Source organism: Malus sylvestris, chromosome 17, assembly GCF_916048215.2.
Source record: "Malus sylvestris chromosome 17, drMalSylv7.2, whole genome shotgun sequence".
In the NCBI taxonomy this organism is placed as follows: domain Eukaryota; kingdom Viridiplantae; phylum Streptophyta; class Magnoliopsida; order Rosales; family Rosaceae; genus Malus; species Malus sylvestris.
In genome coordinates, this window is record NC_062276.1 from 23150879 (window position 1) to 23168500 (window position 17622).

Sequence of the window (17622 nt, forward strand, 5' to 3'; positions counted from 1 at the left end):
GCACCTGAAGACAGATAGATGAAACAAAGACTTGATATCTCTTACTTAGAGATGCAGCTATTCCTTTCAAAAACAAAGAAGGGAAACGACCACACTATTGTTGAAGTATAAGTCCAAAATCTGATTAGAAATAAGTTGTGATGTTAATATGTGTATGCACTTATGTTAAATACTAAGTGAGAGGGTATATAGGTATAAAAGGCCATGAGTGCCATGTGTGATGATCTTAGCTATTAGCTGAATGTGTGGCTGAGATCTATTTCAAATTGTACTGATCCAGCTCAGTTTTGTAAAAGGCATTATATCTCTCTTTGCACGTTGTGTGCAAGAGAGTGAGAGACAATTAATGAAATCAATTATTCCTCTGTAACTTTGCAGAGAAAAAGAACAACCTCATTCTTCTCTCCCTGTTTCATTCCAAAAAAAAAAACTATTCATCTTCTCTTCTTCCATAGAATTAACCTTACCAAATTGTAACATGGCCTCAGAGCCGATTTTCGATCAATTGAATCTGGGCGTGAAGCTGTGAAGTCACTAAGCTAAGTCAAAGCTCGGTGAAAGTCGCCGGAGTTTTCATTTGAGGCGAGAAAGCAACAGACGGATCAAGATGTCTGGATCTGGAAGCTCGGAGGTGAGAACCCCAATCTTCTCCGGTGAGAACTACGAGTTCTGGCGGATTAAGATGGTAACGATATTCAAATCGCTTGGGTTATGGAAGCTGGTGGACAAAGGGATTACAACCCCTGACTCGAAGAAGAAGGAAGTTGAAGGGTCATCGGACGATGCAGTCGATGAAGAAATGGCTGCTGTGTTCATGAAGGATGTGAAGGCTCTAGGAATCATTCAAAATGCAGTCTCGGATCAGATCTTCCCACGAATCGCCAATGCCGAATCGGCTAAGATGGCATGGGATTTGTTATACGGGGAGTATCATGGTGGTGATCAGGTACGATCTGTGAAATTGCAGAATCTTAGGAGAGAGTTTGAATATGCTAGGATGAGAGATGATGAGTCTTTATCTAGCTATCTTACACGGCTGAATGAGCTAATTAATCAAATGAGAACATTTGGTGAATCTCTGTCGAATGAGAGACTTGTGCAGAAGGTTCTGATTAGTCTTAGTAAACCTTATGATTCTATCTGTTTGGTTATAGAAAACACAAAGTGTCTAGAGACTGTAGAATTGCAGGAAGTAGTTGCAATCTTGAAGAGTCAAGAACAACGGTTTGATCTGCATACTATTGATACTACTGGTAAAGCATTCTCATCTTTCTCAGTGAATTCAAAAGAGCAGAATAGGGGTGAAGGTCAATCTGGTTCATCTCAGTTCCAGAAAAATTGGAATAATAAGGGCAAGAAATGGGGTTCAAAACCTAAGTTTCAGCAGAAATTTCCTGCTAGTCCTGCACATAATGCACAGTCAATGGGGCAGATAGGTACAAAACCACAGTGCAGGGTATGTTCTAAGTTTCACTTTGGAGAGTGTAGGTATAAAGGGAAACCTAAATGCTATAACTGTGAAAAGTTTGGTCACTGGGCTAGAGAGTGCACAGTAGGTAAATTAGTGCAAAAGGCAAATAGTGCTAATCAGGTAGAGGTGACAGGGAACCTGTTTTATGCAAATAGCACAATCACTGAATCAAAAGTGAATGGAGAATGGTATGTAGACAGTGGTTGTAGCAACCATATGACAGGGGATTCTAATTTGTTAATAGACATGAAGACAAATGTGGTTGGCAAGGTTCAAATGCCCACAGGGGAACTCATGAATGTGGCAGGTTTTGGAACACTTATGATAGATACTAGCAAAGGCAGAAAATATGTCAAAGATGTAATGTATCTACCTGGGTTGAAGGAAAATCTGTTAAGTGTGGGGCAGATGGATGAACACGGTTACTATCTGTTATTTGGGGGAAAGATGTGCAGTATTTTTGATGGACCTTCATTGGATTGTCTTGTACTCAAAGTTGAAATGAAAAAGAACAGGTGTTACCCCTTGACACTGATACCAAATGATCAGGTTGTACTGAGGGCAGGTATTTCTAAGTCTACTTGGATATGGCACAAGAGACTAGGCCATCTGCATGTTAGGGGTCTTCAGCAGCTTAAAAACAAAGAAATGGTGCATGGTCTCCCAGTTTTAGAAGAAATGGATGAAGTTTGTGAAGGTTGTCAGTTTGGGAAACAACATAGAGAGTGGTTTCCAAAGAATCAAGCATGGAGAGCAAGTAAACCTCTAGAACTGGTGCATGTGGATTTGTGTGGTCCTATGCAGAATGATTCACTTGCGGGCAACAAATATTTCATGCTTCTTGTAGATGACTGTACAAGAATGATGTGGGTTTATTTTCTGAAATACAAGTCAGATGCATTGATATGTTTTAGAAAATTCAAGTCCATGGTGGAATTACAATGTGACTTTAAGATAAAATGTTTGAGGAGTGACAGAGGGGGAGAATTCACATCTTGTGAATTCAACAAACTGTGTGAAGATGCAGGGATTCAAAGACAGTTATCTATGGCCTACACTCCACAACAAAATGGAGTAGTGGAGAGGAAGAATAGATCAGTTGTAGAAATGGCTAAGGCAATGCTTCATGATAAAAGCATGCCATACTTTCTGTGGGCAGAAGCAGTACACACAGCTGTGTACATTTTGAACAGATCACCTACAAAGGCACTCAATAATTTAACACCATTTGAGGCTTACAGTGGCAGAAAACCAGGGGTTGGCCATTTAAAGGTGTTTGGATCAGTATGCTATGTGCATATACCATCTGAAATAAGACAGAAGCTAGATGCTAAGAGTGTCAAAGGTGTGTTTGTTGGATATGCTACATGTGAGAAGGGATACATAGTGTTTGATCCATGCACTAAGAAGTTAATTCTTTCAAGAGATGTAGTTTTTGATGAAACTATAACCTGGAATTGGAAGAAACATTCAGAGAATTCTGTTGCTGTGACTCACATTCAGAATTCACATGAGTTGGATGAGATTCAAGACAGTGCCTCCAGTTCCTATACCTCCTCTCATACTGAAGAACAAGAAAGCAGCATTCAAGAATCTGTTGAGATCCATCAGTCTTATGATCATACTCCAGTGAAATGGAGAAACATAAATGATATTATGGCACAGTGCAATCTCTGTATTGTGGAACCTGAAAAATTCGAAGAAGCTGCACAAGATCAGGCTTGGATAAAGGCAATGGAAGAAGAACTGCAAATGATTGAGAAGAATGGAACTTGGGAGCTTGTTGACAGACCAAGTGATAAGCAGGTGATTGGAGTTAAATGGGTGTTCAAAACTAAGTTGAACTTAGATGGTTCAGTCCAAAAGAACAAGGCAAGACTAGTTGCCAAGGGGTATGTGCAGAAACCAGGAATTGACTACAATGAGACTTTTGCCCCGGTTGCAAGATTGGACACAATCCGAACCTTGATAGCTCTTGCTGCACAGAGAAGTTGGAAATTATATCAACTAGATGTTAAATCTGCTTTTCTGAATGGAGAATTGCAGGAAGAAGTATATGTAGATCAACCTGAGGGGTTTGTAGTTAATGGCAGGGAGGACAAGGTCTACAAATTGCATAAGGCTCTTTATGGGTTAAAACAGGCACCTAGAGCCTGGTATGGAGAGATTGACAGTTATTTTACTAAGTGTGGGTTTGAGAAAAGCTTAAGTGAAGCAACTCTCTACACTAAGACAAGGGGAGAAAAGGATATACTAATAGTCTCCATATATGTGGATGATATTGTGTATACTGGAAACAATCAAGACATGCTGGATGAGTTCAAAGAAGATATGAAGGAGAAGTATGAGATGTCAGACTTGGGCCTTCTTCATCATTTTCTGGGAATGGGGATAATTCAAACAGAATCTAGCATCTTCATTCATCAAAAGAAGTATGCCGCTTCTCTGTTGGATAAGTTTGGATTGAAAGAATGTAAATCTGTCTCTATACCTCTTGTGGCTACTGAAAAGTTGAGTAAAGAAGATGGCAGTGGTGCAGCAGATGAAGAGAAATACAGAAAGCTTGTAGGCAGTTTACTGTATCTTACTGCTACAAGACCAGATATAATGTATGCAGCTAGTTTATTAGCTCGATATATGCATTGTCCTACCAATAAACACTATGGAACAGCTAAGAGAGTGCTCAGATATGTTAGGGGCACATTGGACTATGGTTTGAAGTATGAGAAAGGCAAGAAGGCAGTCTTAATTGGTTTTTGCGATAGTGACTGGGGAGGATCTCCATTTCCTAAGCAGACGTACGTCTTACAAAGCAAAGAAAATTTAGCTAAGGCAGATATATGAAAACATAAAACTGAGCCAACGAAACAGTCATAACCAGTACAGAAGAGCACAAGAACGATGAATACGAAGAGGCTAACAGTTTCTATTTCATCAAATGCCCTTGATGCAAAGGATGCAAATGATGCAAGCGTCTGCCGTAAGTTATCTTCTGGAGAAGGAAGTTCATAAGTTGCAAGGTCACAGAAAGAAAGGGTGATGTCTCTCTTTCCAGTATACAAAGGATAGAAGGGGCCACCAGCCTGAAATTCATGAACTCAGTAAACTACATTTAATACATTTCTCTGTGGTTGCTAAGGTTGAAAGTAGAAGTGGGAGTCTTCTACTTTCAGCAACCGGAAGTGTTCCAGCAATAATACGGGTTACTCGAATGAAACGTATAGTCTATAAAAAGTAGGGACTGCCTATATAGGGGTTACTTGGAATTGAACGTATAGTCTTTGAAAGTAGGGACTACCTATATATAATGATAAGACTCCCATTAATCCAAGCTATTACTGATTAGTAGGGATTTGTCAAATCATATTATGATAACATTATAGTTCTAATTGATATTGATTTCTTGTCTAACCACATAATATCTCTTGATTAGTTGCACAGAATAAGGACTCTAAATATTAATTAACATGAGACTCCAAAATTTCCTCAACACCAATTAACTCGTTGACCAAGTTAATTAATTGACAAGAAATCAATAAATCATATTCATTGGCACTCACATGCTTACATTCTCCTACTTAAGTATCAAAGAATATAGTACCCATGTTAATTAGGAAAGGTGAGCACTGAGTCCTATAAGATTTGCAACTATGCCTTTAAACAACTTGTCACTGTTAAGATAAATGTTGAACTATAGAAAATGAAGATGCAATTCCTTCAGCATTTGCACTCTATAATCACAAATACTTAATTTGCAAGCACCATGTTGTAGACAATATTTCAATGTATTTCAAGTTGATGAAACCAGCCGTCAACTCATTTCAGGAAATGATCCTCATGAAAATTCATGGCTCATAGATTTTTGTCAATTAAAATACTGATATAAATTTTGTCTCTTCTCAAAACTTATGAACAAAAGGTTACTTTCAATTATTTACCACTTACACTTCACTTTAATAATACATAAGCAATTTCAACCTCTCACTTATTAAAAGTGATAAAACTACATAGATAGTGTTGCGGGACTTTTAGGTCGATGTGGACTTGGACTTTGAGAACGTCCTCTTGTCTCCCTTGGCGCATGTGCAACAAGTCATAGGATATCTCGAAAGAGATAGCTTGTCTTAAGAAATACCCCGGTAACATCAACGGCTCGAAAACAGCATAAAAGATCAAGATAATGACTTGCTCAAGTGAAGCGTGGTGTGGAAGCTAGAAGATTATCAGTTTACATGAGAGAGAAGGTTGGCATGCTTGCATGGCATTCTTAGCTGCATGTTTTGGGCTTTCCTAGGGTGATAGCAAGGCTTCTAATGGTTGAGATGTTTGATAGAAGGCTGTGGAAATTGCTAAAGCTGTATGAATGGTGATGCTTGAGGATTAGAGTATGCTCCTGGACTAAATGGAACTCTATGGGCTTCTTCCTGGGTGGTTTTATCTTACTGTGTTTTCTCCATTTCTTTGTTTGTGTTACTCTGAAATCCCCCATGTAATGGCTTCTCCATCTCCTTACGTAGATGAATGGTTTTTTTTCTAGATTTCAAGGGAATATCCCTTTGTGGCTTGGTCTTCCTTCCCTTTCTCCCTAGCTATCCTATTATTCCCCTTTTGGGATAAATTAGATGCACTGTCAAGACCTGCAAATTGTTTCTTCCCGAGACGTGGCTTTCTCGGGATGGCTTCCGTAGGCACTAAAACTAATAATGCATTTCACGGCTTTTGCTCGCTGGCTGTCTGTGCAAGCTGGGAAGGGAAAGTCAGCATTAAATGCCTGACTTGCTAGGCTTAACATGGATTTAATGCAAGAATCTAGTTTAATCCTAACTACAGGGGTTAGCTTGCTAGGGAAAGGGATAAACTAGACTAGTTCTCTCTCAATGATGCCTGCGTGGAATACAAATGGTATGAGCTTAGATCTTTGGGCCCCCAAGCAACCCAAAGTCTTCCATGACCCCGATTTCACATAGGCCCAATAACCTTCCATAACCATCCACACCACAATCCTAACTACGAGGGTTAGCTTGCTAGGGAAATGGATAAACTAGGCTCGTTCTCTCTCAATGATGCCTGCGTGGAATACAAAAGGTATAAGCTTGGATCTTTAGGCTCCTAAGCAACCCAAAGTCTTCCATGACCCCTGTTTGTACCATACTTGACCAATCCCGAAACTACTGAGCACCGGTCAACATTATACTGTCAAGGACCCAGAAGAGTTTTCTCTCCAACCAAGAGGCCAATCATAGCGCGACACGTTTCGACATCAGAAGCCAATCATAGCGCAACACATGTCAACATCAGAAGCCAATCACAACACGACACATGTTAATGTCAGAATGAAACTAGAAACTATCTTCTATAAATAGAGATCATTCTCTCACAATATTTCCTAATGTCATTTGTACTAAATCATTCACTAGTACTCGCTAAAGGAAAGCTTGAACCTATGTACTTGTGTAAACCCTTCACAATTAATGAGAACTCCTCTACTCCGTGGACGTAGCTAATTTGGATGAACCACGTACATCTTGTGTTTGCTTCCCTGTCTCTATCCATTTACATACTTATCCACACTAGTGACCGGAGCAATCTAGCGAAGGTCACAAACTTAACACTTTCTGTTGTACCAAAGTCCTCATTGATTTTGTGCATCAATATGTGGCGCCGTCTGTGGGAACGACATTTATTCCCACTTTCTTCAGCTTTGCCAAGCTAGTTTCCACCATCCGTACACTCTCTTTTGACCAGGCATCCCTCTTCAGCATGGGGAGCGAAGGAAGCCATAACACACAGAATAACACCCCTCTTGTACCTAGTGCAAAGCAACGAAAGAATGAAGGAAAAAGGGTTGCTCTTTAAGCTAAAGTCGATGAGCTAGAAGCTTAGAACAACAAGATAGCAATGAAGAATGAGGTCCTCCAGGAGCAATATGAAAAGCTCTTTGAGACGCTCTATGAAACTAGGCGTACTCAAACACGCGAGCTCATTGCCCCTGTGGACATCAACTATCATCTGGGTGACATGGGTATCCTTGATGAGAAACGAGCTAATCATCAAAACATTGATCAACATAAGACTTCTCTCAACCGAGCTGCTTCGACCTGAAGCAGGAGAAGTGGAGGAATACACCTCCTTGCAGAAGGGTTGGAAGGATCGAAAGCCGTTTATCATAACTGCCGAGACTTCCTAAAGCAACGTCGAGAGAATCCCTTCCACATATACTCGAAGGTCAATGACCCAAGGGTTTATGAAAGACTCGGTCCTCTTCCATGACCCAGGCCAGCTGCCAATCTAGGGAAAGAACGACAGGTCCTAGAGGAACATGAAAGTACACGAGACTCTGAGGTATTCTAACAGACTCGCCCTAGAAGTCAGTACGGCGAGTCTAAGGAAAAACCACACGCCCTTGCTCAAACTTTCCTACTTCCAAGAAGCAATGGAGACTTACGAAAGAAAATTTCAGTGGTACTTGACTCCACTCATGACCCCATTGTCTTATAGCTTCTTGAGGAAGTAAACAAGTTGAAGGCTGAACGTCAGACCGAGATACCTGACTAGAACCAACCCAGGCCTAGCCCTCTCACAAGGAGGATCCTCGACACCAATTTCAAGTGAAGACAAGACAAAAGCTTAGTTTCCAACTCTATACTGGAAGGGAGGACCCAATTGAACATCTTAACCTTTTTGAGTCCACCATGGCATATCGGATGCACACCGACGAAGAGCGATGTCTTCTCTTCCCCACCACCCTCTCTGGTGGAGCTCTAAACTGGTATTGCCGTCTTCCACTTGAGACAGTAGACTCATTTAAGGAACTGAGGAAACTGTTTGTCTCTCAACACATCTTTCAAACCGATCGCTTGCATTCTGTAGATGACTTATACACTATTCGCCAGAAGTCGGACGAGTCACTACGAGAGTATACCGGTCGTTTCAGCCATGAGTATTCTCGCTGTGCTGAGGCAGATGACAAGACTGCCCTCAAGGCCTTCACGGCATGCTTACGTGATTGTTTTTTCAAGTACATAATCAATGCCAACACTTGGAAGACTTACTCTGAGGTGATGGCACAAGCTTACAACCATGCCTCCGCCGAGGCAAGGACATATCAAGGGAAACCCCCCACAGCCACCCCTTATCAGCATGTAGGGAATGGAAGCCAGATCCAACCAAATGAGAAGACCTAGACCTTCCAAAATAGCAGCGATGCCTCCCCCTGCCTTACTTAATACTTTGCCAAGTCAACAGACATATCAATCTCAGGGCAAAAGGAAAGATTTCCATCCTCATCAGTCTCATTTTAGTAAAAGGAGTAAGGGACACTACTGCGATAACTAAGGGTATCACCACGATAATCCCCGACCCCAGGCAGTCAACACAGTGGATCAAGCACGTGTCAGGACAACCCCTACCCCGAGGTATGAGGCATACACACCTTTGAACGCCATATGCGTGGCCATTTACCCTAGCATAACACACCTGATATTGAAGCCAAAACTGAGGCACTCGGATTACAAGCCCACGAAGAATACGGGCACGTTTTGTTGCTACCACAAGCATAACGGCCATGACGGCAAGAAGTGTATCACCCTTCGTGATCATATTGAAGCTTTGGCACGTGAAGGAAAAATTGATCAATTCCTCATTCACCCTCAAAGGGGTAACCTTAACCAACGCCAGGTGAATGTGATATATTCCATAAGTGGTGGCACACCCATATCTAAATCTTCCAACAGGGCCATGAAAAATAGTGAATGAGCTTTAAGGTCTGGCCACCAAGTGTTTCACGTGGAAAACATTAGGGGAGGCAAGTATCAAAAGCCTAACTGGGATCCAATATGTTTCTACCCTAAGGAAGAAAGAGGTATTATCTACCCTCACAACGACCCACTAATCGGGGAAGCTTACATAGCCAACTTTGAAGTACGATGAATCCTGGTAGACACGGGAGCTTCGGTCAATATAATGTTTGTTGAAGCTTTCAGGCACTTAATGTAGCTGAACACTTGCTCAATTGCTCGATTTCTCCTCTGATAAGCTTCTCCGGTGATATCGTGTAACCTTTGGGGAGCATACACTTACCTTTCACCATTAGTACAAGCCCTTACACAGCTACCATTACCATTAACTTCTTGGTGGTTGATTGCCCAATGGCATACAATGTCATATTCGGACGCACATGCATCAATGATCTCAAGGCCAGGGTATCCACACATATGTTTTTGATGAAATTTCCAACCCCCTATGGCAATGGTTACATCAGAGGAGATCAACTTAGTGCACGATCATGTTACAACACTTCGGTCAAGCAACAACACCTATCTATGCCCAAGGAAACCCTTTCTATACATGACCAAGTCATAAAACTAGCCCAGATGAAGCTAACTTGGATTTTCACGGTGGCAATAGTCAACCCGACGATCATCGAGATGACTCTTTCACCCTGCAAGCACAACCCACTAAAGAGTTGGAAAAGGTCTCTATCTTAAAAGATTATCTGGATCGCATTGTGAAGATTGGCACCACCTTGTCACCACCCATTCGGTTGACATTGATCTTTTTTTTACAAGAGAACACTGAGGTCTTCGCTTGGTCATACGAGGACATGCCAGGCATCTTTCCCGATATTATCTATCATCGCTTAAGTATTGACCCCAAGACCAAGCTAGTGAGACATAAGCGAAGATCTTATGACGCTGAACAGTACGAGGCAATGAAGGCAGAAGTTGAAAAACTCAAAAGCAAAGGCTTCATCCGCGAAGTCAATTATCTAACGTGGGTAGCAAATGTTGTCCTTGTTAAGAAGAATTCGACCAAGGAAAGTCTCCTGCTCCAAAAGGTCTTGTGGAGAATATGTGTCGATTACACCGACCTAAACAAAGGATGCCCGAATGATGGCTTTCCTCTTCCTCTCAAAGACAGACTTATAGACTCTACGGCAGAGTGTGAACTCCTGAGCTTTATGGATGCTTACTCAGGATACAACCAAATCCTCATGAACCCTCCGGACCAAGAACACACAGCCTTCACCACTGACAGGGGACTATATTGCTATAAAGTCATGCCCTTCGGCCTAAAGAATGTAGGGACGACTTATCAGAGACTAGTCAATTCGATGTTTGCCGAACAGATTGGGAAGAGCATGGAAGTTTACGTTGATGATATGCTAGTCAAGAGTAAACATGCTGACCAACACATCACTAACCTATCTGAAACTTTCATCATTCTGAAGAGGTATCGGATGAGGTTGAACCCTAACAAATGTGCCTTTGACGTAGGCTCTGGCAAATTCTTAGGCTTCATGATAAGCCAACGAGGCATTGAGGCTAATCCCGAGAAAATCAAAGCAATCCTCAACATGAAGAAACCGGTAATTTCAAAAGACATCTAGAACCTTACCGGCAAGGTGGCAGTTTTAACTAGGTTCATCTCTAAGGCCACATACATATGTGCTCATTTCTTCAAATCACTTAATGGAAGTAAGAAGTACATTACATGGACTGATGAATGTGCCGAGGCATTTAAGAACCTCAAAGACTACATGAGTAAAGCCCCTCTACTCTTCAAACCTGAGGTTGGTGACACTTTCATTATCTATCTATCAGTATCGACTTTAGCAGTAAGTTATGTTCTAATACAAAATGATGGTAATGTCGAACGACCTATCTACTACGCTAGCAAGGCTTTACAAGATGCGGAGACACGATACTCCAACATTGAGAAATTGGCTCTAGCATTGGTCATGTCTGCTCGAAAACTTCGCCCTTACTTCCAAGCGCACTTCATCATCGTGCTTACCAATCATCCTCTTCGACAGATACTCCAAAATCTTGACACTTCAGGGCGAATGATTAAATGGGCAATAGCATTAGGTGAGTTTGATATCTTCTACCAACTAAAGCCAGCTAAAAAGGGCCAAACAATGGCAGACTTCATTGCCAACTTCACATATCATGTTGACATTGTTTATATGCCTAAAGAAGTGATTTCATTACCCTCGAAAGCTCAGAAAATAGAACCAACAGATCCAACATGGAGTCTATATGTTGCTGGCTCGTCCAACCAACAGGGTTGTGAAGCAGGACTAGTCCTTACGACCCCTGACAAAGTGGCGATGAAATATGCTCTTCGTTTCAAATACAAAGCGTCGAACAATGAGGCCGAATATGAAGCCCTCCTAGCAAGCTTACATTTGGCCAAACACCTTGGGGTTAAACGAATTGATATCTTCAGTGACTCCCAATTGGTGGTTAACCAGGTCACCAACAACTTTGACACTAAAGATAGTTCCATGGTAGCATATCTGGCATAAACACAATTGTTGCTCAAGCACTTCAACTACCAAATCACCCAAATTCCACGAACGGCAAACAGTCATGCAAATGCTTTGGCTCGCCTCGCCTCAGCGGTGAAAGACAACATTAGGAGAAAAATTCAGGTCGAATTGTTGGCAGCACCAAACACCATGGCTGCGAAAGTGTGCAACTTACAACATGGGGATAGTTGGATTACCCCGATTTATAGAAGAGGTAATTGGGCTTGGGCTTGAATGTAAGCTTTGCATGAGTATGGCATGAACATCCGGCTTAATCACCACGGCATGGCATGCTTGTAAATATATTTGTTGATGCACAAAATCGGAGGTCTTGGAACAACGTAAATCCGACCGTCAATCTGCAAGAGTAAATAACACAAGATGTATCGTGGTTCACCCCAATGTTTAGGCTACGTCCACACTGATTATTGTATTTCTGAAAGGATTGTGGGGGAGAGAGTGTGAGAGCCTCTGTAATAAGAGTGAGGCTTTGAGAGGGGTGAAAAGGCTTAAGAAATGGCCCCCTCTAATTGTGAGGGTGATGAGTCATTTTATAGAATAAGGGCTCCTCACTTATTCCATATTTGCCTCTTCCTTAATTACATAATTACATTTAAGTTCCCCGAGTATTTGTACGAGATCTAAATATGGAGGCTCTAAGTATGGTATAAACAATATTCTTTGTCGATCTCATGCCTTGGCATGTGCTTGGGCTTGAATGTAGGCTTTGCATAACAATTAGACCTTAAAACTTGATTGGATTGGTGTGTGACATTTATGGGCCCCAACATTAGCCCCCTTGATTATTTGGGCTATGAGATACTTTAAGTGGGCTAAATAATCAACCCTAGGCCCAAGGGATTCCCTTTTTGAATGTGGGCTTCCTAATAGGACTCTTCCTCTTCCCATGTAGCAGCTAATCACTTCCTGCAGTTGTGCTCCCTTGCTTCCCGTGCACATCCAATCATACAAAAAAACTCTGGGTATTCCCCCACCTCCACTTGGTAACCGTTTCAAACTGCTTTTCTCTATAGGACAAGTATTTAATTTATCTTTGCTCTCATTCTCTTCCTTTAATTCTTATTCCTTCTTCAAATTTTCATAACTGCTTTTTTTTTCTCAAAATTTTTCTCTGATTTCTACGCTGGGTTGTGCCCTCCCGTTCATATTCCTTCAAGTTTTGTGACAAGGTTTTATCCAAGTAAGGAAAATTTTCCCTTGACCCCCTTTCAGATTTTTCTTCCCATTTTTATCTTCTGCATTTACCATGTGATGAAATTAGGCATGCATATTTCCTCTTTTGATTATGTGTTTCAAAGATTATGGGGTTTCACCATGGACACGCAAGGGGTGTGGATCTTTCCTTCGGGAAATCGAACTCGACTTCTTAAGTAACCTTATTGATTCAAAATTATGTGTGTTTGCCCTCTGTGATCTCTCTCTTGCTTTCCATGTATGTTGTGCAATTGTCATTTATCCTTGCCTTTTTGCATGTTGGTGCACGCTTGAGCGGGATTGACTGACCAATTGCATTGATTAGCTTGGTTATGATTAGCTTGACTACATGTATAACTTGTATTTTGCTTGGGTGCACTATGGAACATTTTCCTTGGCTAGATCTTTTAGAACTTTGATAGTATGACATGTGTAAGGAAAGATGTATGTGCTTTGCATGATAGCATGTAGGGAAAATAGTGCCATATTAAAGTCCTAGAATTTTGCATTAAGGGCTTTGAATTTATGAACGTACCCTTTTGCTTTCTTAGGGTGCATTTGTTTTCTTTTCCGAGGTAGATTCGTTATCGTGTTTTGCTTTGTATACTTGCATGTTTCCTCTTACATGCTGCACTGGCTTGTGATATCTATGGTTTAATGTTTGCCTTCCATATATGCATTATGGTTGCAGAGTCACCAATGTACCTAACTACTATTGATTCACTACTGAGGTTTGACTTCGACGAGGCAAGCCACTGCTTCCTCTTGGTTATCAAAGCAAGGCTTTCAAGGAGGAAGAGCCTTCCTTAGATTCGGTTTCTCCTATTGATCCCAGACATATTTCTCGATGATGCATCAAGAGTGGGTTATTTCCCATTGTGTCGATCCACTTTGAGTTCTCTTGTGGTAAGGCCACTAGTTGGGTAGATTGGGTGGATACCGAGCTTAGCTTTACGAACCAGTGCACGACCTTGATAAGGGTCAAGGTTTTGGACGCTGTCTTCATGACCAAAAAGTAGGTTGTTCATCTTGAGCCTGAATTTCTTCACCACGTGGTTAGGCGGTGGAGTACAGAGACCCATACTTTTGTTTGTGCTTGGGGAGAATTTACCCCTACTCTGGAAGATGTTGCCAATATTATGCATGTTCCAATTGTGGGTAACGTGGATCCTTTCCGTTACGTCATTCCTTCTGCAGACACCAACATTTTTTATGTTTTAAATAAAGGTGCTTCTACTTCTCTAAGCAAGGCTTTGCGCTTCAATGAGTGGATCAAACACTTTTGGCAGAACAAACAAGAGCCGATGTCCTACTACAGCAGAGGAAATCAATTATTCAGGTGACTCTTCTCGCAGCACTAAGAAGAATGGGTCGTCTTGTGTTGGCAAAAGAAAGTTTGCAGGTTAAGGGAAGAAAGCGACTTCGGGTATATTTCTTGGCTTGACTTCTCTTGCTAATCTTCATCTTGCATGTTTTTCCTAAGTGTTTTATATGTTATGTCTCAAATGATGCAGTGAAACATTTCAGGCTTCGCGTGGTAAAGGACGATCTTCCCAGCAGTAAGCCTGATGTTTCCCCTACTTTAAAGAAATCGAAGAGTTCCTCGAGAAAGCCAAAGCTTGGTAATGAGTCATATTCCCTTGTTTCTTGCTTCTATTGCTTTGTGGTTATGTGCTGATTATAAATTTTGTTATAGTCAAAACTTCTGCCAATGAAGTAGCCCCCGCTAGCCTTGCAAGTAGAACCAGGAGTGCCTAAGTGTCTGCCTTTTCTGACACTCCCAAGCCTCTTGAGTTCCTTGATATTATTGAGGCAAGAAAGGAAGAGCGGAGCGTTGGGGAAATTAAAGGTGATGAGGCAGCTGGAGAGGGTTTGGCTACCAAAGAAAGCAATAATACAAGTGTCGAGTCCGACCCTAGAAGTAGGGAACATCCTCAGGCTTCCTTAGGGAAGGACGAAAACAGCGGTAGAGAACCAAGCAGTAAGGATGATAGCAAGGCAGCAGAGGATACAAAGGTATGCCTCCCTATTCTTCGTTGATGCTTGCCTTTGCATGAATTTGCTATTGTCATCTTTCCTTTTAAGCCTTTGAATATTTTGCTTAAGCTTGCATGTGCGTGTAGAAAGTAACTAAACTTCTTCTAACATGTTTGCTTTGTGTTTTTGCATGTGCATGTATAAGCATGTTAATCTGTTTGAATTCTGCCTTGGATACCTCTTGCAAGCCGTGCTACTTTGCATCTTTGCTTGTTGATATGTTTCCTTACTTATGTGTGTTTTCTTTGCTTTCTTTGTAGGTGAAAGATGGTGCTGCAGAAGCTACAAAAAATGTTCAAGCCCCTAGTTGCGTTCTTCCCGAGCTTACAGTTTTTCCTGAAAAAGTTCTTTCCCCTGAAGATCGAACTTCGGTTGAAGAATGGGCATCATGGCATGAAGCCCTCGATAAGCTCAAGCATAGTATTACCAATGAAGCCAGGGTATTAAGTTTGATTGAGGAATTGATTCCTTTCGGCGAGGCTTTCTCTTCCCGGGTCGACTTTAGGGGAATGAATGTTCGTTTCGAACTAGTTGAGGTGTAAGTTCTTTAAGCGTGTTGGTGATACAGATGTGAGCTTGGTAGGCTTATCTCCCTTTATGCATAGGATGATATTCGAAGAACTCGAGCTTTTGCTTTATGATATGGAATACACTTCCCTATTGGAACTCACCGAGCATATACTCGTTTTCTTCACTCCACTTTTACTTTTAATTGTGATTTCCATTTGGACAACTAGTTTATTGTTTTTCGAACAATGGTTATGGGGCCGCTTTACTTTGTATTTTGCTTATTTGCCTTTGACTTCTTCCTTTGGCTTTGGATACTGATACTGATCTTCGCATAGTGCTTGCAATGACATTGGCTTTTTCTTACTTTGGGTACATGAGAATTTGCTGGATGAAATTATGTTTAGGTTTTGAGACACAGACTTGAGCTTCTACTTACTTGCCTGGGGGAAATAGCTGATCTTATCGCTTGGCACTTTGCCAGTGAGTTTCCCTGAGGAAAGATGGAAAATATGTCGCAGCTTCCGTAAGGAAGCAGAGCATGTCAGGAAAGCTTGACTTGCTAAGCATTAATTTGCATTGGTAGACTTAAGCTTAGCATTAATTTGCATTGATAAGCTTAGCATTGATTTACATCGATAGGCTTGGAATCGATTTGCATCGATATGCTTAGCATTGATTTGCATCGATAGGCTTAGCATTGATTTGCATCGACAGGCTTTGGCATATTGCATAAGTATAGCTTTTGAAAAAGCTTTAGTTGCTTGACTCAATGGTTTTGCATGGCGTGTTGGCTTGGTATATTACATAAGCATTGAACCATTGAGCAACTTGCATGGCATTTATAGGTTTGGCATGTTATATAAGTATAGCTTTAAGAAAAGCTTATGTTGCTTGACTCAATGGTTTTGCATGGCGTGTTGGCTTGGCATGTTGCATAAGCATTGAACCATTGAGCAGCTTTCATGGCATTGATAGGCTTGGCATGTTGCATACAGCTTTAGGAAAAGCTTAAGTTGCTTGACTCAATGGTTTTGCATGGCGTGTTGGCTTGGCATGTTGCATAAGCATTGAACCATTGAGCAGCTTGTATGGCATTGATAGGTTTGGCATGGGCTTTTATTATAGCCTTGACATGATTACTGCTTTAGCTTGTTTAGAAGAAATCCTTCTAGTTACCTTTGTCAATGTAAAAAAACAAATGTACCAAAGATTTTGACAAAATGCTTCTTCATTTCATTAAAATTTGGGGTACATCAATTATTGCATGGCTTTACAAGGTCTCATAGAGTAAGCAAAATGATCATTGCATAGAATGAACTTGTTCTTCTAAAATAAGCATAAGCGTTTTAGCAATAATACTACTTTAGCCACTTTGCATTGATAGGCTTTGTTAACGTACCTTCCTTGACCGAGATCAAGTAGTAATAGCCACTCTGATAGGCTTCATTGATCACAAAAGGTCATTCCCAGTATGGGGCTAACTTCGAAAGTTCGAATATCTGCCTCCTTATATGCTTGGCTGTCCTGAGGACAAGATCTCTTTCCTTGAAGTTGTGTGGCTTGACTGCGAAGTTATAGGCTTTGGTAACGTGTTGGTGGTATAAGGCTGTTTTCCCAGTTGCTTCTGCCCTCTTTTCCTCGAGTAACTCAAGGTCTTTCCACCTCCAGCTTACACATGCTGCATCATCCAATTCCACATCGTTGAATGTTGAAACTCTTGTCGTGGGCATCATCATTTTCACAGGGGAAATAGCTTTGGACCCATACACCAAGGAGCAGGGAGAGAAACCTGTAACGTTCCTTGGGGACGTACGATAGGCCCATAGGACGTCTAGAAGATGTGTGCTCCAACCCCCAGCGTACTTGTGTACCATCTTGCTTAGGATTTTCAACAGTGACTTGTTTATGACTTTGGCTTGACCATTTCCCAAGGCATAGGCAGCATGGGGTGGTGGTGCTTGATCATGTATGCATTAAGTGTGGCACTTACTTATTTGTTCACAAAAGATGTGTCGTTGTCTCTTACTATTTTGTAAGGTATACCAAATCGGCAAATGATGCATTCCTTGATGAAATT

At 41.3% G+C, this 17622-nt stretch overlaps 1 protein-coding gene across 1 annotated transcript; it reads right to left on the minus strand.

Moving 5' to 3' along the window:
• Nucleotides 1-17005: 17005 nt before the first annotated feature.
• On the minus strand, nt 17006-17419 carry LOC126611890 (uncharacterized). The gene has a single exon (XM_050280209.1). The coding sequence runs from the start codon at nt 17417-17419 to the stop codon at nt 17006-17008; it is 414 nt and encodes a 137-aa protein (XP_050136166.1).
• Nucleotides 17420-17622: the final 203 nt, after the last annotated feature.